This window comes from Carcharodon carcharias, chromosome 15, assembly GCF_017639515.1.
Source record: "Carcharodon carcharias isolate sCarCar2 chromosome 15, sCarCar2.pri, whole genome shotgun sequence".
In the NCBI taxonomy this organism is placed as follows: domain Eukaryota; kingdom Metazoa; phylum Chordata; class Chondrichthyes; order Lamniformes; family Lamnidae; genus Carcharodon; species Carcharodon carcharias.
Window position 1 is genome coordinate 115,609,326 of NC_054481.1, and position 24,781 is coordinate 115,634,106.

Here is a 24,781-nt window from a genome sequence, read left to right on the forward strand (position 1 = left end):
TTTAAATATTTGAAAGGGTTTGACAGGGTCGACATACAGAAGGTATTTCCAGTTGTGGGGGAGACCAGAGCTAGGGAACACAGATGTAGAATACCTCATGAGATCCCAGAGGGAAACTTCTTCACCCCGAGAGAGGCGAGAATATGGGACTTGCTGCCACACGGAGGGGTTGAGGTGAAGAGAGTAGAGGCATTTAAGGGTGGAGCGAGGTAAGCGAATGAGGGAGGAAGGAACAGGGCACCTGAAAAGCTCGAATGAAATATGAGTGAGAGGAGGCTGGGATGGAACGTAAACAGAGGCGGAAGTTCTGAGTTAATGGTGGTGGGGAGGACTCACATTGCAAGGACCAAGGGGAAAGGGAGATATTGAGCTTGGAGGTTTGGGAGAGAGAGTATAACAAGGTTGTGGAGGAATGAAGAAATTGACATTGGGAGGTAGGAAGCCCATGTGGGTCACTGAAATGGAGGTGAATAGTGCAGAATAAAATGCAAGTGAGTGTGTTTTGGACCAGTTGGAAATGTGGAGGATTGGATGCCAGAAAGGAGAACTAATCGGGTTTGATAGTTTCAAAAACATAGATAAAGGTTTCAGCAGCAGAGGGGCCAAAACGAGACGGAGACAGGCAGTAATATAACAGCAGAATAGTGTGGATCCCGGAGACAGGCAGTGTTGTCTGGGTGGAAATAGGCAGTCCTATTGATGGACTGGAAGTTGGATGTCATAGAGTCATAGTTATACAGCACAGAAATAGGCCCTTCGGCCCATCATGTCCATGCCGACCATCAAGCACCTACCTTTTCTAATCCCATTTCCCAGCACTTGGCCCATAGCCCTGTAATCTATAGCGTTTCAAGTGCTCATCTAAATGCTTCTTAAATGTTGTGAGGGTTCCTGCCTCTACCACCCCCTCAGGCAGTGTGTTGTAGTTTCCAACCACCCTCTGGGTGAAAAAGAAATCCTCAAGCCCCCTCTAAACCTCCTGCCCCTTACCTTAAATCTATTCCCCTGGTTATTGACAGCTCCACTAAAGGGAAAAATCTCTTCCTATGTACCCTATCTATGCCTCTCATAATGTAGTACAACTGTATCAGGTTCCCCCCCCCCCCCCCCCCGCCCTCAGCCTTCTAGTAGATGTAGAGCTAACTTGGGCATTTAAAACGCCTGTGGATAGATGCCTGAACGCAGCCTGTTACCCATCCATCAACATTACATTTCCCTCCATTTTGTGTTTCACTCTCTCTCCTGGTGTCTCATCCTGTAACTTGTTCTTTGCTTCAATCTGCGCTTCAATTCCTCTCCCAGTTTGAATCCAGTCTGATCAACACTTTTACTTTCCAACCAGTTCAAAAGAACCCGTTTTTTTCTCTCCTCTTGTGAAAAAACAAAAATAAAAGGAGCAATTTGCTGAGTTGGAGCGAATCCCCCGGGCCTCCTGTTTATCATATTAAATGTGACCCAGTCCCTGACAGCAGCCTTCAGCCAGGACGGCGCCTCGCAGCGAGGAAAATCGCGGAAACGCCTCCGTCTCATTGAGTTCACACAGCCCCAACCCGCTGCTCACACAGAGAGAGAGAGAGACAAGTCCCCAGCTCCGGGCGCACAATCAATGTGGGAGCATCTCTGAAAAATCGATTCGATACTCCAGGAAAAGCTCCTGAAACGGTAAATTGAAGCCAGTTTTGGGAGCAGGTTGAAAGGGGGCTTTGGGCACGCGACAGGCCTTTGAAAGAACCCAAGACCAAACACAACCTCGATGGACTCTCCTGGAGCTTGTTTAAGTCACTCGAGTTTGATTGGAGACATAAAAGCTCGATGGGGAATGAATAGCCGAGAAAGCCCCAATGAGGCGCATTAACATCCTATTGAGTTCAGGCAACAGAGTTGAAAGGAGTTTGTGAAGAGGCAGCAGTGAGTTTATGGCCACCGCCCGGGACAAACAGTCCATTGTCTTTTTAAAAAAAGCAGCCGACCTTCATTCTTAAACATGAGCTGCTTGCAATTGTTGTGGGCTGATGTGGAAAACATCTGCTGGAGGAGATAAAAGATACAAGCAAGTTTTTGGATGGGAAAAGGGGGGTTAATGGAGTGGAGTGTGAAGCAGGCAATATTGAGCCCCTCATAGTTGAATCCAAACAAAAATTAAGGACATAGAGTGAGAAAATTAAGATCCTCACTGCCCATTGTTGTCCTGTGTCTTCCTGGAGTGGAGGAATACAATGGCATGTATGACATTTCCATCAAGAAACATAAGAGAAGCAAAGAGGGAGTATGAAAAGAGAATGGCAGCTAACATAAAAGGGAATCTCAAAACCTTCTATATGCATATAAATAGTAAAAAGGTGGTTAAAGGAGGATTAGGGATGAGGAAGGACCAAAAAGGTAATTTACACATGAAGGCAGGGGTCATGGCTGAGATATTAAATGTCTTCACCAAGGAAGAAGGAGGACATTCATTCACTAGAAGGATTTAAAATTGAAAAGGAGGAGGTATTATATAGAACATCTGTATATGCATTATCTGTACTTAAAGTTGGTAAGGTACCAGGACTGGATGAGATGCACCCAAGAATTGAGAGTGGAAATTAGAGACACTGGCCATAATTTCTCCACATTCCTTAAACTCAGGGGTGGTGCCAGAGGATTTCAAACATTACACCCTCATTCAAGGAAGGATAAGCCCAGCAACTACAGGCCAGTCAGTAGGGAAACTTCTAGAAACAATAATTTGGGACAAAGTTAAGTCACATGGACATATGCTGGTTAATTATGGAAAGCCAATTTGGATTTCATATCGGAAAATCATATTTAACTAACTTGCTGGAGTTTTTTGAAGAGGCAACTAGGAGGGAGAGGGCAATGCTGTTGATGTGATGTACAAGCACATCCAAAAGGCATTTAATACAGTTTTGTGAGCAAAGTTATAGCTCATGGAATAAAAGGAACAGTAGCAACATGGATACAGAGATGATGAATGGCAGGAAACAAAGAGTAGTGGTTAATAGATTTTTTTGGGCTGGTGGAAAGTTTGCTGTGGTGTTCCCCATGCATCAGTGCTGGGACCCTTGCTTTTCCTGATATATATTAATGACCTAGATCTTCTTGTACAGGGCACAATTTTACAAGTTTGTGGATGATATGAAACTTGGAAGCATTGTGAACTGTGAGGAGGATAGTGTAGAACTACAAAAGGACATAGACAAGTTAGTGGATTGGGTGGACAGGTGGCAGAGAAATGTGAAATGATTCATTTTGATTGAAAGAACAAGGAAAGACAGTATAAAATAAAGAGTACAACTCTAGTGGGGGTGCAGGAGCAGAGGACCTGGAAGTATATGTGCATAAATCATTGAAGGTTGCAGGACAGGTTGAGAGAGCAGTTAATAAAGCATACAGTAACTTGGGCTTTATTAATAGGAGCATAGAGTACAAGCTAGGTGGGTATGTTGAATTTGTAAAGTCACTAGTTTATCCTCAGCAAGAGTATTGCTTCCAGTTCTGGGTGCTGCACTGTAGGAAGGATATGAAGGCATTGGAGAGAGTGCAAAAAAGATTCATGAGAATAGTTCCAGGGATGTGGAACTTCAGTTATGAAGATAGATTGGAGAAGTTAGGATTGTTTTCCTTAGAAAAAAAGAAGGCTGAGCGGAGATTTGATAGAGGTATTCAAAATCATGAGAGGCCTGGATAGAGTAGATAGGGGGAAACTGTTCCCAATGGGTGAAAGGATCAAGAACAAGAGGGCACAAATTTAAAGTAATTAGTAAAAGAAACAAAAGTGATAGGAGGAAACACATTTTCATTCAGTGACTGGTTAGGGTCTGGAATGCACTGCCTGATAGTATGGTGGGGGCAGGTTCAACTGAAGCATTCAGAGGGGAATTAGACTTATGTGGGGGTCAGTTAACTCAGTTGGTGGATGACTGGTTTGTGATGCAGAGTGACACCAATAGTGGGGTCCAATTCCCATACTGGCTAAGGTCATTCATGAAGGCCCCGCCATCTCAGCCTTGCCCTTCACTTGAGGTGTGGTGATCCACGGGCTAAACTCACCACCAGTCATCTCTCTCTAATGACTATGGTGACTTTCACTTTCAGACTTATATCTGAAAAGAGATAATGTGCAGGGTTACAGGGAGAAGGTGGGAGAATGGAACTAGGTGAGTTGCTCATTCTGAGAGCCAGTGCACACATGATGGGCTGAATGGTCTCCTTCTGTGCTGTAACAATTCTGTGATTGGCCAAGTTCAAAAAGGATAGAAAAGACACTTGAAATTTGGAGACAGAGATCAGGAGATGCCAGTACAAAAGTAAAATACTGTGAATGCTAGAAATATTCAGACAGGATAATGGAGAGAGAAACAGTTAATGTTTCAGGTCCATGACCTTTCATCAGAACCCTAAAAGGTTAACTCTGTTTCTCTCTCCACAGATGCTGCTTGACCTGTTGAATGTTTCTAGCATTTTTTGTTTTTATTTGAGGTGAGAACAAACTTTGGTTTGAAATGCCTGAAGATAGCTGAAGGAAGTAGTTGGGCAGTTCACAAATGCGACAGTGTAGAGGTAACAACAACAACAACCTGTGTATATATATAGCACCTTTAACCTAATGAACCAGCATTGAAGGTTGCAGGACAGGTTGAGACCAGTTAATGAAACTTACAGTAACCTGGGCTTTATTAATAGGGGCAGAGCACAAAAGCAAGGAGGTTATATTGAATTTGTAAAGTCACTAGTTTGGCCTCAGCTAAAGTATTGCTTCCAGTTCTGGGTGCTGCACTTTAGGAAGGATGTGAAGGCATTGGAGAGAGTTCAGAAAAGGTTCACGAGAATGGTTCCAGGGATGTGGAACTTCAGTTACGAAGATAGATTGGAGAAGTTAGGACTGTTTTCCTTAGAAAAAAAGGCTGTGAGGAGATTTGATAGAGGTATTCAAAATCATGAGAGGTAACAACAACAACCTACATTTATATAGCATCTTTAACCTAATGAACCATTCCAGGGTGCTTCACAGAAGCATTGTAACACAAAGTGTGACACCAAGCCACATAAGGAGATGTTAGGTCTCATGACCAAAGGCTTGGTCAAAGAGACAGATTTTAAGAAAGTAAGTAGGATGGTTTACTCAGTATGCAAGATTGTAATGACAAAATAGACCAGATAAAAGTGTGTGGGACCCTCTGATGTGTATTTATTGAATAATTTCGTTTGATTTCTCACTTTTTAATGAGCACGCGATCCTGGGAGGTGACTGGATCTGATTACTTTGATAAGTTCTTGTCCATTTGAAATGAGATATTTTGATCTTCTGTTTTTGACTGTGTGACTGCAACAAGGGTCATACATATGAACAGATGAATTAGGAGTAGGAATAGGCCATTCAGCCCCTTGAGCATGCTCTGCCATTTAATAAGATCTTGGTTGATCTGATTGTGGCCTCAATTCCACATTCCGCCTACTCCCAATAACCTTTGCCTCTCTTGTTAGCCAAGAATCTATCTACGTTTGCCTTAAAAATATTCATTGACCCTGCCTCCACCACTCTCCAGGGAAGAGAGTTCCAAAGGCTCATGACCCTCTGAGAAAAAAAAAATTCTTCTCATCTCATCTTAAATGGGACGCCCTTTATTTTTAAACCATGTCCCCTAGTTCTAGTCTCTCCCACAAGGGGAAACATCCTTTCAGCATCCACCCTGTCAACCCCTCAGGATCGTATGTTTCGATAAGATCACTTCTCATTCTTCTAAATTCCAATGGATACGGGCCTAGCATTTATGCCCTTTCTTAAATAAGGAGACCAAAACTGTACATTGTACTCAGACCTGGGCTCACCAATGCCCTGTACAATTGTAGCAAAACAATCCTACTTTTATATTCCATTCCCTCTACAATAAACGACAACATTTCATTTGCCTTACAGAGCAGGGATCCGCATCTTGTGCGGTAATATCCCTCACACGGCGGAAAATTAGCCGAAAAATTGGCTGCTGCCGTTCAGTGTTGTGTGGGTGACAGGGCGGTGAAGGGGCTGGCGGCCAATGTCATAGTGGGGGTGCTATTCAATTCTCATTTCTCGCTCTCTGGTAAATCCCAAATCCGTTTCACGCTCTGCTCTCAAAGCCAGCGCCGTGCTAATGATCTCCATGTTCTGACACAATCACAATTTTCTGCTCAGAATCTCACTGCAGCCCAAGCCCAACCATAGCTCCTCCCACCGCCCCCGACCCCAGCCGCAACCTGCAAGCTTCCCTCACACCTCTACCAGTCATTCTTTACTCGTTCTTTGACACTTTCACTGGGAGATAGAAAGTTTACCACAACTTTCTACTTGTTAGTGAGTGATGTCGAAAATTGTAACAGAGGCCTACACCGTTTAGCCCACGTTGCTGTGTGTTTAGAAGTGAGCTGGAACGATTGCCCTTTTCCGCTTTATATTTAAACAGAATTAACCAGCAACATCTGCACAACCGGTCTCAGCAAGCTTTGGGAGCGAATTACGTCCAAACGCAATTAAATCAAATCTAATGGAGGTCATTAGACTTGAGAGGCCATTTCAGATATAAACATTCTGATGGCAGGGTTTCAGATTATTAGCGTTGTGACCGATTTTTCATGTATCTTGTTTCATTAAAGGTGAAGTTAAGATGGAATGTGTCACTAATGAGAGAGTCTGCTGCTGGAATGAAGGTATCTAACAAGCAATAAAACAACATAATATTCCTGCTCCGAGGATGTGAGATTGCATCGCAATGGGATGCTAAATTGGATTATTATGTATTAAGAGAATGTGTTAATAACTCATTAATATAGAATTATGAAAAGATCTCCATCTCGGTGGCTGAGGGAGCCCTTTACGTGAGGTTATTTTTTTCATTGCCTCACTGCCAGCCGTAAATGATCAGAGTTTGAAAAGCCGAGCCATTCTCGAAGCCGTGACAACATTTCAACCTGGGCTAGGTTAGATCATTTGCGCTTTTCACAGGCTTAGACTCCTTTGTGCAGAGACAGAGGGGACGTACTGAATGGAGAGCCGCCAGCTGTCTGTGAGAGGGAGAAGGGTCCGTTTTTGAATCTCCATGTTACGGTTATTAGTGACTTCTACGTTTCCCACACCAGTAAATGGCTACACTCCCAGCGAGGCTCCGGGCTTTTCCACAAACCCTTCCATTTATCATCGCTTCTCACTCGGCACATTGACCCAGGGATGCACAGTGGGACCGGTCACTCTCCCCCACTCTGCCCAAGTTGGATCTTTTTGAGTTCATTAAGCGTAAAGGGAATCTGCTCAGGTATTAGTGTGTAAGGCTCCCATTGATATCATGGTGTACATGCATACTGTGCCTGCGACAGAGAGACATGGGAAGAGGTTGTGGGTATATTAAGCAGATTGCATTGTAGTGAATGTGTGTTTGAAATAAAAGAAGGTATAATGTAATCCAGGTCTTCTTTTAAACTATGGGACTTGTTGCCATAGTAACACTCTAAAATAATCCATCATGATCCGTTGCCAGGCAATGATCAAATAAACCATGAAATGTCCACAAATGGGAATATTTCAGCAAGTACAAACTCCCCACAGTAAATAAAGAACTTGCATTTATATAGCGTCTTTCACCACCCCAGAACTCGTACAGTCAAGGAAACACTCTCTTAATTGGTGTAATGTCGGGAGCACAGCTGCTAATTTGCGCACAGCAAGCTCCCACAAAGAGTAGTTGATAATGCTCAGATTCTCGTTAAGGGATAAGGACTGGGCCGGATTCCAATCCCAGTAACTATTGGAGAACTTCCCAGCTCTTCATCGAGATAGTGCCATTGGGTTGTTTACGGCCACTTGAGCGGGCAAACCGAGTCTCGGTTAACTTCTCATCTGAAAGACAGCCCTTCAAACGTACAGCACTCCCTCAGGATTGCACTGGAGCGTCAGCCTGTATGGTGTGCACAGGACTCTGGACCAGGAGAACGTAAACAAAAGGCCATACTGCCCCCTGTGCCTGATCTACCATTCAGTAAGATAATGACTCATATTCTACCTCCACTCCACTGTCCCGCTCTATCCCCATATCCTTTAATTCTCTTAGCATCCAAAATTCATCAAATTCAATCCTTTACATCCCCAATGACTGAGTATTCCCAGTCCTCTCGAGTAGAGAAATCCGAAGATTCACAACCCTCTGAGTGAAGAAATTTCTCTTAATCTCAGCCTTATATGGCAGACCTGTTATCCAGGTTCCATGTCCCCTCTTCTTAGCCTCAGCAACCAGGGGGAAATATCTTCTCACATCTATCCTGTCAAGCCCTCCAAGAATTTTTCGGAGTGGGTCTTGAAGCCAAGACCGAGGCCTGCAGCGGACACAGAAGGGATTTACTCTGCCACAAACTGTACAAAAAGACAATGGGAGGGATTATTGCTGTGTATACCTGATTATCAAAACTTCATGTATCGGTGATGCTGAATAGGAAGGTTCTTTTTTTTTTGCTCAGTTTCTTAGAGGTGAACTTGTGCGAACTCATCACTGGGTGCATTTTGTGTAATAAACTGTTTCTACGATCTTCCCTCATTGTATTCATCATAGTTTGATTCCAACACTGGTTTAACTGTTTGTTATGGCAGAATTCAATGTGTTAAGCACTCAGACAGATAAGTCTCTTCTGTTTGATAACTTCACTGTTTCATTTTTCTTCTTTGCTTTCCAAGAGTGTCTGTTTCTTTTATGTTTTTTTAAAAGTATCAAAAGGAGCAATTTGCTGAGTTGGAGCGAATCCCCCGGGCCTCCTGTTTATCATATTAAATGTGACCCAGTCCCTGACAGCAGCCTTCAGCCAGGACGGCGCCTTGCAGCGAGGAAAATCGCGGAAACGCCTCCGTCTCATTGAGTTCACACAGCCCCAACCCGCTGCTCACACAGAGAGAGAGAGAGAGACAAGTCCCCAGCTCCGGGCGCACAATCAATGTGGGAGCATCTCTGAAAAATCGATTCGATACTCCAGGAAAAGCTCCTGAAACGGTAAATTGAAGCCAGTTTTGGGAGCAGGTTGAAAGGGGGCTTTGGGCACGCGACAGGCCTTTGAAAGAACCCAAGACCAAACACAACCTCGATGGACTCTCCTGGAGCTTGTTTAAGTCACTCGAGTTTGATTGGAGACATAAAAGCTCGATGGGGGAATGAATAGCCGAGAAAGCCCCAATGAGGCGCATTAACATCCTATTGAGTTCAGGCAACAGAGTTGAAAGGAGTTTGTGAAGAGGCAGCAGTGAGTTTATGGCCACCGCCCGGGACAAACAGTCCATTGTCTTTTCGGTGCCGTTAAAAAAAGCAGTCGACCCTCATTCTTAAACATGAGCTGCTTGCAATTGTTGTGGGCTGATGTGGAAAACATCTGCTGGAGAAGATAAAAGATACAAGCAAGTTTTGGGAGTGGAGTGAGAAAAAGACTGAGGAGTTGGCTTGCGCTGAATTTGTATTTATAACATTGGGAACGAGTTACCTATCTCTCATTTGAAATGTCATTAGCACTCAAAATCTAGTGAACCGATCACTGCACATGTGAGCTTCACTTTCTTCATTCTCCTATTTGTGACTGGATTCAGCGGGTAAAATGTACCCTGCTCGCCTGCATCACAGCCATATGCCGCAGGCGCTACATCTGATCGTAGAGTGGGAGCTGAACTGTGCATTTAATCATTGCTTTTCTCTTACCTAATATCTCGATGGATAGAGATCAGGAGATTGGCATGGTACTTTCAAATCATTAAGAATTTGATAGTGTACATAGAAAGAGCTGGTGGGGAGCACAGACCAAGAGGGCATAACCTTAAAATTAGAGCGAGGCCATTCAGGGGTGATGTCACGAAGCATTTCTTCGCACAAGGGGTGGTAGAAATCTGGAACTGTCTCCCCCCAAAAAGTTGTTGAGGCTGGGATGGGGAGTGTCAACTGAAAATTCAAAAACTCAGATGGGTGGAATTTTTTTAGGCTTGGGCTCTGGAACCAAGCAGGGGAAATGGAATTGAGATAAAGAACAGCCATGGCCTAATTGAATAGTGGAACAGACTCGAGGGGCTGAATGACCTACACAAATGACCATGTTCCTTCTCAATTCACAGAAGTGCTGCGTGTGAGGATGCAGCACCTTTGCAACAATTGCCTTCATAAACAACAAAAAGAGCCGAAAACCTGCTGCTGCCGATCAGTGTTGTGTGGGTGACAGGGCGGTGAAGAGGCTGGTAGCCAATGTCATAGTGGGGGTGCTATTCAATGCTCATTTCTCGCTCTCTGGTAAATCTCAAATCCATTTCACGCTCTGCTCTCAAAGCCAGCACCGTGCTAATGATCTCCATGTTCTGACACAATCACAATTTTCTGCTCAGAATCTCACTGCAGCCTCCAGCTTCCTTGCCGACCTACCCGCTTCCCACCGCAATCCGCCTCCCAGCAACAGCCTGAACAAGGCAGCAAATTCCACACACATCTCCCTTGAAAAGCAGCCATCGGTCTGGTTAAACTTCGCTGGTTCCTCTGTCCACATGTGGGGGCTCGTCAGACTTGTCTATTCCCAAACTGCACCTACTTTCTCTGTGGTTAGTAAGTGGAGCAGGTTATTGTTTGGAGACACCCTGCACTGCCTAAACAGCACAGCAAAGTCCCTGCTTCTGGACATTTCTCAGCCACATGGCTTGGAGAATTATCAACTTTTGTACAAGTCTGACATCCTGCTGACAAAAAAGTGTTCAGACCACTTACATGATCTGATAATATGATCTGAGATTTTATAAATAAGTTAGTAATTATAAGCAGCCTTTCATTATAAATTCTAAACTGCAACATCTTGATATCTGAAGCGAAAAAAGATCTTATGCACTGTTTTGTATATTTAGCAGTGAAATTGAAAATTGAGACAAATCAATAAAATAGGTGGCTGAAATTGAGGCTTCATTCAGTCTAATTTATTGCCCATCCCTAGTTGCCCTGAAAAGGTGGTGGTTGGTTCCTTCTTGGAACATTGTAATCTTTGGAGCAGTTTGATACAACTGAGTAGCTTGTTTGCAATTAGAAGTCAACCGAGTTGGTGTGGGATCAGAGGCACATCCAGACCAGACAGTGTATGGGCAACAGGTTTCCTTACCTGAAAGCCATTAGAGAATCAGTCCATATATCCATGGTCACTTCTACAATGAAGGTTTACTTAATAGTAATTAATCGAAATTTTCAAGCTGCCTTGGTGAGATTATGAACTCATACATACTGGATTTGGAGTCCAGTAACATAACCACCACACCACCGAAGCCTAGAAATACGAATAGGGAGGTTATGTCAATTCTGATGGTGTCAGAACATGGAGATCATTAGCACGGCGCTGGCTTTGAGAGCAGAGCGTGAAATGGATTTGAGATTTACCAGAGAGTGAGAAATGAGCATTGAATAGCACCCCCACTACGATGTTGGCCGCCAGCCCCTCCACCGCCCTGTCACCCACACACACTGATCGGCAGCAGCAAGTTTTCCGTTCTTCTTATTGTTTAAAAAGGAAATTGCTTCACAGGTGCTGCATCCTCATCTAGATACTGTGTACAGTTCTGGTCACCGCCTTGCAGGAAGGGTGTGATCACACTAGAGCAGTGGTTCCCAAACTGTAGTTTGTGAACCCCCGGACAACATTTATTTTTAGGAGGAGGTTCACAAGATTTGGCATGTTCGTGAAACAGGTTTGTGGGATGTTGAAATTTGGGAACCACTGCACTAGAGGAAGCACAAGGGAGGCTATTGCCTGGACTGGAAAACTTTAGAGTGGGTTCATTTTTACTTCGATCAGGGGAGGCTGAGGGGAGATTTAATCGAGGTGTATAAGATTATGATAACCTTGGTATAAGTTTTGAGGACAACACCAAGATGTTGACTGCTATCAAGGGCTGCAAAAGTTGGAGAACCATGGTCACCAATGTTGTAAAACATGGCACCTGAAAAAGAAGGTTATGAAGGGGCTATATAGAGTGGATAGGTAGGACCTATTTCCCTTAGTAGAGAGATCCAGAAGGTTTAGATCCAGAAGTGATCAGTGGAAAGATTAAAGAGGTATTGAAGAGTATTTGTCTCACCCAGAGGGTGGTGGCATTCTGGAACTCACCGCCTGACAGGGTGATAGAAGCAGAAACCCTCATCACATTTAAACAATATTTGGATATGCACGATGTGCTGGAACCCACAGAGCTACTGACTACAGCTGGAAAGTGGGATTGGGCTGGTTAGCTCTTTTTGTGTTGCCACAAAGAGGACAGGTTGAATCTGTGCCCTCATTTTTCTGTTCCACATCCTCTGAGAACTAAAGGGACAGGGTCTCAACAATACTTCCTGTATCAACTATTACAGATCAATTTACTGTCAATCAACCAGGGGTTGCTTTTTGAGGCTTTTCTTCGCTCAAACTGCTTGAAGGGATCACACATCAATGCAGAAGTATTATTTGAAATGTAATTTTCCCCAAAGTTTCTGTAATTAAATGCAATGAATTATCATTAGGACAATTTTGCAAACAATTGGTAAACATGCATCACCCCATGTTTCTGAGGCGGAGTGAAATTGGAACTGAAGTTATAATCATAACACCCGGTAATAATAAGAGATAAGATATATTTTCTGGCCTAAATGTTGTAATATGTGCACTGCCTGGAAAGTTGGTGGAAGTAGATTTAATAGTAAATATCAATGGGGAATTGGATAAATTCTTCAAGGTTAAGGGATCATTCCACCATTGCTCCAGGAACGATGGACCGAACAATCTCCATCTATGTTCTAGCGTATAAATCTAGAAGCATTCGGTAGCTTTATTTCAAGGAGTTAGTGACAAACATGTATGTCAGCTATCACCACATGTAAATCTTTACACTTCGACATTGTCTTTTTGCTTTCCTTTACGGAGCAATTTGCTGAGTTGGAGCGAATCCCTCGGGCCTCCTGTTTATCATATTAAATGTGACCCAGTCCCTGACAGCAGCCTTCAGCCAGGACGGCGCCTTGCAGCGAGGAAAATCGCGGAAACGCCTCCGTCTCATTGAGTTCACACAGCCCCAACCCGCTGCTCACACAGAGAGAGAGAGAGAGACAAGTCCCCAGCTCCGGGCGCACAATCAATGTGGGAGCATCTCTGAAAAATCGATTCGATACTCCAGGAAAAGCTCCTGAAACGGTAAATTGAAGCCAGTTTTGGGAGCAGGTTGAAAGGGGGCTTTGGGCACGCGACAGGCCTTTGAAAGAACCCAAGACCAAACACAACCTCGATGGACTCTCCTGGAGCTTGTTTAAATCACTCGAGTTTGATTTGAGGGGGAATGAATAGCCAAGAAAGCCCCAATGAGGCGCATTAACATCCCACTGAGTTCAGGCAACTGAGTTGAAAGGAGTTTGTGAAGAGGCAGCAGTGAGTTTATGGCCACCGCCCGGGACAAACAGTCCATTGTGAGCCTCTTATGCTAAAGGACTGACAAAAGCCGGATCAAACTTCATTCTTCAACACAAACTCTTTTCCATTGTTGTGGGCTTAATCTGGCAAACATCTGCTGAGGGAAATTAAACAAGGAGCTGAAGAATCCTTAGAATGAAGGTGAAAGTACTCTCCCACTCATGTGTTTCAAGCATTTACAATTGAAAGAAGATTTTAACAGACATTTAACACAATATGGTGACAGATGAAGGGGCTGAAAGGTGATCCTATTAATCGTTAATAGATTGGAGTGTTGTTTAGGGATATTTTTGCAATGTCAGGCTTCATTTATAACGAGATCAGTTGGTGCAGAAAACTGTTCATAAGCTATTGACTCCTGTTTACATAACAAGGTGTGTGAAGCAACCCCTCCATCATCCTCCCCACCCACCTCTCTCCCCTTCCCTCCCTGCCTCTCCTCCTTCCCCCCTGCCTCTCCCCCCACTGCCCCTCCCCCCTGCTCTGCCTCCCTCTCACCTCCCTCCCTCCCCCCACCCACCCCCTCTTTCTACCTCCCTCGCTCTCACACCCTCCCTCTCACCCTCTCCTCCCCTCGCTAATTCTCCACTCCCTCTCCCTCCCTCCCCTTCCCTCTCCTCCCACTCTCTTTCCCCTCCCTCCCCACTCCGTCTCCCCCCCTACTCTCTTACCCCTCCCTTCCTCCTCCCTCCCTCCTCCCTCCTCCCTCCCTCCCTCCCTCCTCCCTCCCTCCTCCCTCCCTCCCTCTCCCTCCCTCTCCCTCCCTCTGCCCTCCCTCTCCCGCCCTCTCCCCCACCCTCTCCCGCCCTCTCCCCCACCCTCTCCCGCCCTCTCCCCCTCCCTCGCCCTCCCTCCCCCTCCCTCTCCCTCCCTCCCCCTCCCTCTCCCCCACCCTCTCCCCCACCCTCTCCCGCCCTCTCCCCCTCCCTCGCCCTCCCTCTCCCACTCCCTCTCTCCCCTCCGTCCTGCTCCGCTCACTCTCTCTCCACTCCCTCCCTCATCCCCTCCCTCACACCTCCCTCCCCCCTCCCTCCCTCTCTCAGCCCCTCCCTCCCCCCTCCCTCCCCCCTCCCTCCCCCCTCCCCTCCCCCCCCCTCCCTCCCCCGTCCCCACCCTCCCTCACCCCCTACCCTCCGTCAGCGCCACCCTCCCTCCCTCTCCACCCTCTCCCCCTCCCACTCCCTCTCCCCTTCGCCCCACCCTCGCCCTCTCTCTCTCCCTCCCCTTCCCCTTCCCTCCCCTTCCCCCTCCCTCCCGCTCCCTCTTTCTCCCCCACCGTCTCCCTCCTGCTCACCCTCTTCCCCTCACTTCCCCTTCCCTCCCTCCGTCTCCCCTCCCTCTCCCCTCCCTCTCCCCTCCTTCTCCCTCACCCCTCCTTCTCCCTCTCGCTCTCCCTCTGCCTCCCCTGCCTCCCCCTCCCTCTCCCTCCCTCTCCCCACTTCCTCCCCCTCCCTCTCCCACTCTCTCTCCCTCCCTCTCCCACTCTCTCTCCCTCCCTCTACCCCTTCCATCTCCCTCTCCCCTTCCCTCTCCCTCCCTCTTCCCCCTCCCTCCATCTCCCCTCCCCCTCCTCTCCCCCTCCCTCCATCTCCCCTCCCCCTCCTCTCCCCCTCCCTCTAACTCTCCCTCTTCACTTTGCCCCACCCTCCACCGCTCCATCCCCCTCTCCCTCCCTCCCCTCACCCTCCCTCCCGCCCTTCACTCCCTCTCCCCCTCCCTCTCCTCCTCTCCCCTTCCTCTTCCTCCCCCTCCCTCTCTCTCCCCCTCCCTCTGCCTCTCTCTCCCACTCCGCCTACCCTGCCTCCCCCTCCGCCTCCCCTGCCTCCCTCTCCCCTCCCTCCCTCTCCCTTCCCCCTGCTTCCCCTCTGTCCCTCTCCCACCATCCCTCCCTCCCTCACCCACCCTCCCTCCTTCCCTCAATCCTCTCTCCCCCTCCCTCTGCCCCCTACCTTCCTGCGTCTCCCCCTCCTGATCCACCTCCCTGCCCACCACAGCCTCCCACCCCACCTCTCCCCTCCCGTCCTCCCTCCCTTTCCTTCCCTGCCTCGCCCCATCCAGCCCTCTCTCCCTCTCCCCCTCCCCCTTGCCCTCGCTCCCTCTCCTTCTCCCTCTCCACCCCTCCCTCTCCCTTTCCTCCTCCCTCTCCCTCTCCCCTCATCCCTCCCTCTCCCCCTCCCTCCCTCCCTCCCTCACCCAACCCCTCCCTCCCTCCATCCTCCCTCCCTCCCTCCCTCCATCACCCACCCCCTCCCTCCCTCCCTCCCTCACCCACCCCCTCCCTCCCTCCCTCACCCCCTCCCTCCCTCCCTCCCTCACCCACCCTCACTCCCTCCCTCACCCACCCTCACTCCCTCAATCCTCTTGCCCCCTCCCTCTGCCCCCTCCCTCCCTGCCTCTCCCCTCCCTCCCTCCCCCTCCGTCCCCATCTTCCCCTCCCTCTCTCAATCCCTCTTGCCCCTTGCCTCTCCCCCTCCCCCCATGCCTCCACCCCTCCCTCTCCCCTCCCTCTCTGCCTCTCACCCCTCCCTCCACCTCTCCCGCTCCCTCTCCCTCCCCCTCCCTCTCCCTTCCCCTCCCCCTCCCCCTCCCTCCCCCTCCCCCTCCCTCCCTGCCTCGCCCCAACCCACCCTCTCCCCTCCGCCTCCCTCTCCCTCCCCCTCTCCCTCCCCCTCTCCATCTCCCCCGTCTCCCTCTCCACCCTCCCTCTCCCCCTTTCTTTCTTCCTCCCTCTCCCCCTCACTCTCCCTCTCCCCCTCCCTCGCGCTCTCCCCCTCCCTTTTGTCCCTCCCTCCCTGCCCTCTCTCACCCCGTCCCCCTTCCTCCCCTCCCTCCTCCTCCCGCTCCCTCCTCATCCCCCTCCCCCTCCGCTCCCTCCCCTACCCTCTCCCTCCTCTCCCTCCTCCTCCCAACCCCACCCTCCCCCTCCCTCCCACCCCCTTCCTCCTTCAGCCCCTCCCTCAAACTACCACTCTCCCCTTCACTTCCCTCCCTCTCCCCCTCCCTCTCTCTTGCCCCTCCCTCTCCCTCCCCCTCCCTCCCCCTCTCCCCCCTCTCTCTTTCCCTCCCTCTCTCCACCTCCCCCTGCCTCCCTCACCCCACCCACTCCTTCCCTCCCTCCCTCTTCCTCCTCCATCTCACTCATTCCCTCCCTCCACCCTCCACCTCCCTCCCACTCATCCCCTCTCCACCTCACTCCCCACCTCCCCCTCCCCCGCCCTCCCCTTCTCTCCATCTCCCTCCCTCCCTCCCTCTCCTTCCCTGCCACACCCCCTACCACACTCTCCCCCTCCCCTCTCCCTCCCCCTCTCCCACTCTCTCCTCTCCCCTCTCCCCACTCCCCCCTCGTCCCCACCCACTCCCTCTCTCTCTCTTCCAACCTCGCCGCCTCCCTCCCCTTCCGTCCTTGTCCCCTTCCCTCCACCTTCCTCCACTTCCCTCCCTCCACCTCACTCCCCACCCTCCCCCTCCCTCCCCTTCCCAACCTCCTCCTCCTTACTCCCTCCCCTTTCCCTCCTTTCCTCCCCTTCCCTTCCCTCCCCCCCACCCCTTCCCTCCCCCCCACCCCTTCCCTCCCTCCCTTCCCTCTCCCTCCCCTCCCTCAGTTCCCTTCCTTTCCCTCCCCACCCTCAGTTCCCTTCCTTTCCCTCCCCACCCTCAGTTCCCTTCCTTTCCCTCCCCACCCTCCCTTCCCTTCCTTTCCCTCCCCACCCTCAGTTCCCTTCCCTTCCCTTCCCTCCCCACCCTCCCTTCCCTTCCCTCCCCACCCTCCCTTCCCTTCCCTCCCCACCCTCCCTTCCCTTCCCTCCCCACCCTCCCTTCCCTTCCCTCCCCACCCTCCCTTCCCTCCCCACCCTCCCTTCCCTTCCCTTCCCTCCCCACCCTCCCTTCCCTCCCCTCCCCACCCTCCCTTCCCTCCCCTCCCCACCCTCCCTTCCCTCCCCTCCCCACCCTCCCTTCCCTCCCTCCCCACCCTCCCTTTCCTCCCCTCCCCACCCTCCTTCCTTCCCTCCTTCCCTTCCTCCCCACCCTCCCTTCCCTTCCCTCCCCACCCTCCCTTCCCTTCCTCTCCCTCCCCCCCCCTTCCCTTCCCTCCCCACCCTCCCTTCCCTTCCCTCCCCACCCTCCCTTCCCTTCCTCTCCCTCCCACCCTCCCTTCCCTTCCTCTCCCTCCCCACCCTCCCTTCCCTTCCTCTTCCCTCCCCACCCTCCCTTCCCTTCTCTCTCCCTCCCCACCCTCCCTTCCCTTCCTCTCCCTCCCCACCCTCCCTTCCCTTCCTCTCCTCCCCACCCTCCCTTCCCTTCCTCTCCCTCCCCACCCTCCCTTCCCTTCCTCTCCTCCCCACCCTCCTTCCCTTCCTCTCCCTCCCCACCCTCCCTTCCCTTCCTCTCCCTCCCCACCCCTTCCCTTCCTTCCTCTCCCTCCCCACCCTCCCTTCCCTTCCTCTCCTCCCCACCCTCCCTTCCCTTCCTCTCCCTCCCCACCCTCCCTTCCCTTCCTCTCCCTCCCCACCCTCCCTTCCCTTCCTTTCCCTCCCCACCCTCCCTTCCCTTCCTTTCCCTCCCCACCCTCCCTTCCCTTCCTTTCCCTCCCCACCCTCCCTTCCCTCCCCACCCTCCCTTCCCTTCCTTTCCCTCCCCACCCTCCCTTCCCTTCCTTTCCCTCCCCACCCTCCCTTCCCCTCCCCACCCTCCCTTCCCCTCCCCACCCTCCCTTCCCTTCCTTTCCCTCCCCACCCTCCCTTCCCTTCCTTCCCTCCCACCCTCCCTTCCCTTCCCTCCCCACCCTCCCTTCCCTTCCCTCCCCACCCTCCCTTCCCTTCCCTCCCCACCCTCCCTTCCCTTCCCTCCCCACCCTCCCTTCCCTTCCCTCCCCACCCTCCCTTCCCTTCCCTCCCCACCCTCCCTTCCCTTCCTTCCTCCCCACCCTCCCTTCCCTTCCTTCCCTCCCCACCCTCCCTTCCCTTCCTTTCCCTCCCCACCCTCCCTTCCCTTCCTTTCCCTCCCCACCCTCCCTTCCCTTCCCCTCCCCACCCTCCCTTCCCTTCCCTCCCCACCCTCCCTTCCCTTCCTTTCCCTCCCCACCCTCCCTTCCCTTCCTTTCCCCTCCATCCCTCCCTTCCCTTCCTTTACCTCCCTTTCCTTCCCACCGCCCTCCCCTTCCCTTACACCACTCCCCTTCCCTCCCCTTCCTTCACACCCCTTCCCACCCCTCCCTCCCTCGCTTCCCTCCCTCCCTTCCCCTCCCTCCCACACCTCCCCTTCCATCTCTCCCTCCCTCCCCTTCCATCTCTCCCTCCCTCCCCTTCCATCTCTCCCTCCCTCCCCTTCCATCTCTCCCTCCCTCCCCTTCCATCTCTCCCTCCCTCCCCTTCCATCTCTCCCTCCCTCCCCTTCCATCTCTCCCTCCCTCCCCTTCCATCTCTCCCTCCCTCCCCTTCCATCTCTCCCTCCCTCCCCTTCCATCTCTCCCTCCCTCCCCTTCCATCTCTCCCTCCCTCCCCTTCCATCTCTCCCTCCCTCCCCTTCCATCTCTCCCTCCCTCCCCTTCCATCTCTCCCTTCCTCCGCTTCTCTCTTCATCTCTCCTGTCCTCCTTCCCTCCCCTCCCCTCCACCACTTCCCCTTCCCTCCTCCACTATGCTCATCCCCTCCCTCTCCCCCACCATCTTCCCCTCCATCCCACCATCTTCCTCTCCATCCCACCATCTTCCCCTCCATCCCACCATCTTCCCCTCCATCCCACCATCTTCCCCTCCATCCCACCATCTTCCTCTCCATCCCACCATCTTCCCCTCCATCCCACCATCTTCCCCTCCATCCCACCATCTTCCCCTCCATCCCACCATCTTCCCTCCATCCCACCATCTTCCCCTCATCCCCATCTTCCCCTCCATCCCACCATCTTCCCCTCCATCCCACCATCTTCCCCTCCATCCCACCATCTTCCCCTCCATCCCACCATCTTCCCCTCCATCCCACCATCTTCCCCTCCATCCCACCATCTTCCCCTCCATCCCACCATCTTCCCCTCCATCCCACCATCTTCCCCTCCATCCCACCATCTTCCCCTCCATCCCACCATCTTCCCCTCCATCCCACCATCTTCCCCTCCATCCCACCATCTTCCCCTCCATCCCACCATCTTCCCCTCCATCCCACCATCTTCCCCTCCATCCCACCATCTTCCCCTCCATCCCACCATCTTCCCCTCCATCCCACCATCTTCCTCTCCATCCCACCATCTTCCCCTCCATCCCACCATCTTCCCCTCCCTCCCTCTTCCCCTCCCTCTCTCTTCCCCTCCTTCCCTCCCTCACCCCCTCTCTCCCTCCCTCTCCCCCTCTCTCCCTCCCGCCCTCTCCCCTGTCTCCCCCTCCCTCCCTCACCCTCCCTCCCTCACCCTCCCTCTCTCCCTCGCGCTCCCCCCTCCCCCTCCCTGTCCCACCCCCTCTGTCTCCGTCCCCTCCTCTCTCCACCCTCTCTCCCCCTCCCTCTACCCTTCTCTCCCCCCTCCCTCTACCCTTCTCTCCCCCCTCCCTCTACACTTCTCTCCCCCCTCCCTCCCCTCCCTCACCCTCTCTCTCTCCCCCTCCGCCTCCTCCTCCCTCGCCCTCTCACTCTCCCCCTCCGCCTCCCCCTGCCTCCCTCTCCAACCCTCCCTCTCTCCCTCTACCCCCTGTCGCCCCCACCCTCTCCCTCTGCCTCATTCCCTCCCTCCCCCCTCTGTCTCCCCCTCCCTCCCTCCCTCCCTCCGTCTCCCCCTCCCTCCCTCCCTTCCCTCCCTCCGTCTCCCCCTCCCTCCCTCCCTCCCTCCGTCTCCCCCTCTCTCTCCCTCCCTCCCCCTCTCTCCCTCCCTCCCCCTCTCTCCCTCCCTCCCCCTCTCTCCCTCCCCCTCTCTCCCTCCCTCCCCCTCTCTCCCCTCCCTCCCCCTCTCTCCCTCCCTCCCCCTCTCTCCCTCCCTCCCCCTCTCTCCCTCCCCTCTCCCTTCTTCACTCTCCCCCCTCCCTTCTTCACTCTCCCCCCTCCCTTCTTCACTCTCCCCCTACTCCCCTCTCCCCCTCACACTCCCTCCCTCTCTCCCCTTCCCACTACCCGCCCCTCTCCCCTCCCCTCCCCCTCCCCGTCCCCTCCCCGTCCCCTCCCCCTCCCCGTCCCCTCCCCGTCCCCTCCCCCTCCCCGTCCCCTCCCCCTCCCCGTCCCCTCCCCCTCCCCGTCCCCTCCCCCTCCCCGTCCCCTCCCCCTCCCCGTCCCCATCCCGCTCTCCCCTCCCTCTCTCCCCTCCCCCTCTCTCCCCTCCCCCTCTCTCCCCTCCCCCTCTCTCCCCTCCCCCTCTCTCCCCTCCTACTCTCCCCTCCCCTTATCTCCACTCCCCCCTTCCCAACTCCCCTCCCCTCTCCCCTACCCCTCTCTCCCCTCCCCCCTCCCCCTGAGACTCTCCCCTCCCCCTATCTCCACTCCCCCCTGCCCCCTCCTCCCTCCCCCACTCCACCTCACCCCTTCCCCACTCCACCTCACCCCTTCACTTCCCCCTCCACCTCACCCCTTCACTTCCCCCTCCCTATCCCCTCCCCCTCCCCCACCCCCTCCCCTCTCCTCACCCCCTCCCCCACCCCCTCCCCTCTCCTCACCCCCTCCCCACCCCCTCCCCACCCTCTAGCCCCTCCCCACCCTCTCCCCACCCCCTCTCCCCTCCACCTCCCCCTCCCCCTCTCCACTCCACTCTCTCCCCTCCCCCTCTTCCCTCACCCTTCCCCCCACCTCCCTCCCCCGTCCCCATCCCCCCATACCCCCATCTCCCTCCATCCTCCACCTCTCCCCTTCACCTCCCCCCTCCCCATCCCCCCTTCACCTCCCCCCTCCCCATCCCCCCTTCACCACCCCCCTCCCCATCCCCCCTTCACCACCCCCCTCCCCACCCCCCTCCCCATCCCCCTCCCCATCCCCCTTTCACCTCCCCCCTCCCCATCCCCATCCCCATCCCCATCCCCATCCCCATCCCCCATCCCCTCTTCACCTCCCCCTCTCTGCCTCCACCTCCCCGTCTCCGCCTCCTCTCTCCCCCTCCCCCTCCCCCTCCCCCTCCCCCTCTCCCCCTCTCTCCTCCCCCTCTCTCCCCTCCGCCTCTCTCCCCTGACCCTCCCCCTCCCTCCTGCCTCACCCCATCCCGTCCTCTCTCCCTCTCCCCCTTCCCCTCGCTCCATCTCCCTCTCCACCCCCTCCCTCCCCTCCCTCCCCCCACCCTCCCCCACCCTCCTCCCCTCCCTCCCCCACCCCTCCTCCCCCTCCCTCCCCCCCTCCCTCCCCCCCTCCCTCCCCCCCTCCCTCCCCATCCTCTTCCCCTCCCTCCTCCCCTCCCTCCTCCCCTCCCTCCTCTCTCCTCCCCATCCCTCCTCTCCCCTCCCCATCCCTCCCCCCTCCTCTCCCCTCCCCATCCCTCCCCCCCTCCTCTCCCCTCCCCATCCCTCCTCCCCCCTCCCCATCCCTCCTCCCCCCCTCCCCATCCCTCCTCCCCCCTCCCCATCCTTTCTCCCTCCTCCCCCCTCCCCTCCCCATCCCTCCTCCCCCTCTCCATACCTATTTCTCCTCCCACTCCCTGCTCCATCCCTCCCCCCTTCCCCCTCTCTGTCCCCCTCCCTCCCCCTCCCCCCCTCTCTGTCCCCTTCCCTCCCCCTTCCCCCCTTCCCCCCCTTCCCCCCTTCCCTCCCCCTTCCCCCCTTCCCCCGTTCACAGTCTCTATGGCTCAGTATGCTGTTTTCAGCATTTTCCCTATGATCTATCAAAGAAGCATGTATTGTTCCAGTTTTTAAAAAATACAGACAATGATACATCACAGGAAAACTTACAGGTGACATCATATTGGTGAAATAATAGCTTCACTCCCTCCCCAAATCACAACAAAGACAAATCAAATTTTAACAATTGTTTGAAAAAACATTGCAAGGGCTTCACACAATTAATATATTCCTACCCTTCTTTAAATTTCTGTCCATGTTAATTTCTGAGCATGCTGTGATAACACTAACATCTTCTTAGGCAGTCCCCTGGGATTGAGACTAATGTGCTTTCTTTCCAGGTCAGTGGGTTCTGGGATGGCTGAGTCCAGTGTGTGATCTACAGACTCTGCCATGTGCAGGACAGTTGATACTTGAAGGGCTGGGTAGATGAGTGGTTGGAAAGTTTGTGTGCTCTCTCAACTTCACCTCTGCCTGTTCCCGACAAAGTCTCTCAATACGTTTGGTGATTTCTGAATAAACCTCCATTTCGGTCAGTCACAAGCCAGGGACTCCCATGAGTCGGCGGTGATGTTTGACTTCTTCAGGGATGCCTTGAGGACATCCCTAAAACGTTTCTGTTGTCCTCCTGCCAGAAAGTTCCAAGTAGGGCAGTTGCTTTGGCAGTCTAGTGTCAGGCATACAAATTACATGCGCTGCTCAGCAGTGCTGGTTTTGATTGATTAGCACCTCTATGCTGGACGATTTAGCTTCGGAGAGGTGGCTGCTGTTGGACAGCCTTCCTTGCCACTGGATTTGGAAGATCTTTTGAAGACACTGCTGGTGGTATTTCTCCGGTGCTTTGAGGTGCCTGCTGTAGGTTGTTCAACTCTCCAAAGCATATATGAGCATGGGGATCACTGCTGCCTGGTAAACCATGGCCTTAGTCTCTCAGGTTTGAGATCTTAATACACTGTTTCATGCAATGATAATACTGTTTGTCTTTGTGCAGAGACAATGCTTTTGGAAACAAGATCTGGGGATGTTATGGAGTTTCTCATTTTACAGGGTTTGCGGCGGTGTTACAATATTTACAGGGGTTCTGTGTTTAATATATAATTTCACAGTTGGTCTGTGGTGTTGTGTTAGTATTTATAGAGATCCTGAGTTCTATGTACGATTTTACAGGGGGACTAATGGAAGTGTGAGTCTCCCTGTGATAGGGGGTCACCCAAGGAGCAAAGCCTTAGAAGTTAGGATAGTTCCACGCTTCATTCATAAGCAACTGCTGCCGATTACGAAATAACCTTGCGTTGCGTGAAACGTCACCATGAGTGGCGTGTGGGTTGCGTATGACGCACGGCCTACGCATGACGCACGATGCTGTGGGAACGGCAATGGCGGTAGATTGCTCGAAGGCGGCTGGGGGCGTTCGAACGTCCCGCTCTCCGCGGGACGGCCTGGACAAAAGCATCACGTTGCCGCCTGACGAGATTTTCCGCAACCTGGAGAATGCCAAGAGCTTTGCCATCGACATAGGTGAGTAGAGGAGTAAGAGTGACGGCTGTGTTGAGAGTGAGGGGCGGGCGAGAAGGGGCAGGGAACTGTCTGGCCTGAGAGGACTAGGGGGCGGATGGTGCGGCGAGTGGACGAGATGCGATGCGCATGTGCGGCCTGTTGCAGCACTCCTGGACGTTGTAGTTCTCAGCGCGAATGGCAGTGGTTGGTCGATGTTGAAAAGCATGGACAACAAAACTACAACCCCCACTAGGCATCACTCTGACAACTCACTCCAGGCAGAAAGTACACAAACCAGTGTTTACAGAGCAAGTGAAGTAAGTGCAGGCTACTAACCTGGGACCGGTATGGGCTGCATTCTGACTAACCTTCAGCACGTGATTGTTATTTATCAGGGAACAAGTCATTTGTTTTACCTTTACAGCAGGCTAATAGGCCAATATAACAGCAGCTTGTAATGACAGAACATCTTTAACGTTGATCTATAGACTCGACTATTCCAGTGTTCTCTTGGATCCCACCATGCTCCGTTAGGTTTCCTAACTCATACCAAGTCCTGTTCAAACGTCACCCCTGAGCTTGATGACCTACATTAGCTTCCAGCCCAGCCATGCCTCAATTTTCAAATTTTCAGACTTGTGTTCAAATCGCTCCATTGTCTCACTCCCTCTGTATTCCTGTGACCTTCCCCAGATTTACAGTCCTTTGAGATCTCTGCGCTTTTCCAAATTTGGCCTCATGGGCTTCGCAGATTTTCTTCGCACCACCATTTGTGACCTTGCCAGCTGCCTGTGTCCTAAGCTTGAGAATCATCTCCTTAAACCTCTGTCTCTCTTCCTTCGCCACACTCCTTAAAACCTAGCTCTGACCCAACTTTTAGTCATCTGGCCTCATATCTCCTTATGTGACTTGTTGCCAAATTTTGTTTGATAATTGCTTCTGTTATATTAAAGACTCTATATAAATGCAAATTGTTGTTGTAGAAGAACATTTCAAAGCACTTTAAGACCTCAATGCATTTATCGTGGGCTCCATTTCTGATAGGGCAATTTGCACATACTTATTATTTCTTGATTTCAGTTACAGGACATAGAAGTA

General features: G+C 52.3%; 1 protein-coding gene across 4 annotated transcripts in view; it reads left to right on the forward strand.

The window, feature by feature from the left end:
- Window positions 1-13,233: 13,233 nt before the first annotated feature.
- Window positions 13,234-24,781, forward strand: part of pank4 (pantothenate kinase 4 (inactive)) — a 69,901-nt gene continuing 58,353 nt past the window's right edge. For 2 of the 4 annotated variants that reach the window (XM_041205937.1, XM_041205938.1), the window contains exon 1: window positions 23,555-23,704. In XM_041205937.1, the coding sequence (XP_041061871.1) occupies window positions 23,563-23,704 (142 nt within the window). In that variant the 5' untranslated portion in view covers window positions 23,555-23,562. Of the gene's footprint in view, window positions 13,698-23,554; window positions 23,705-24,781 lie in introns of those variants that run through there. The other 2 variants (XM_041205940.1, XM_041205941.1) reach the window with 2 other exon arrangements.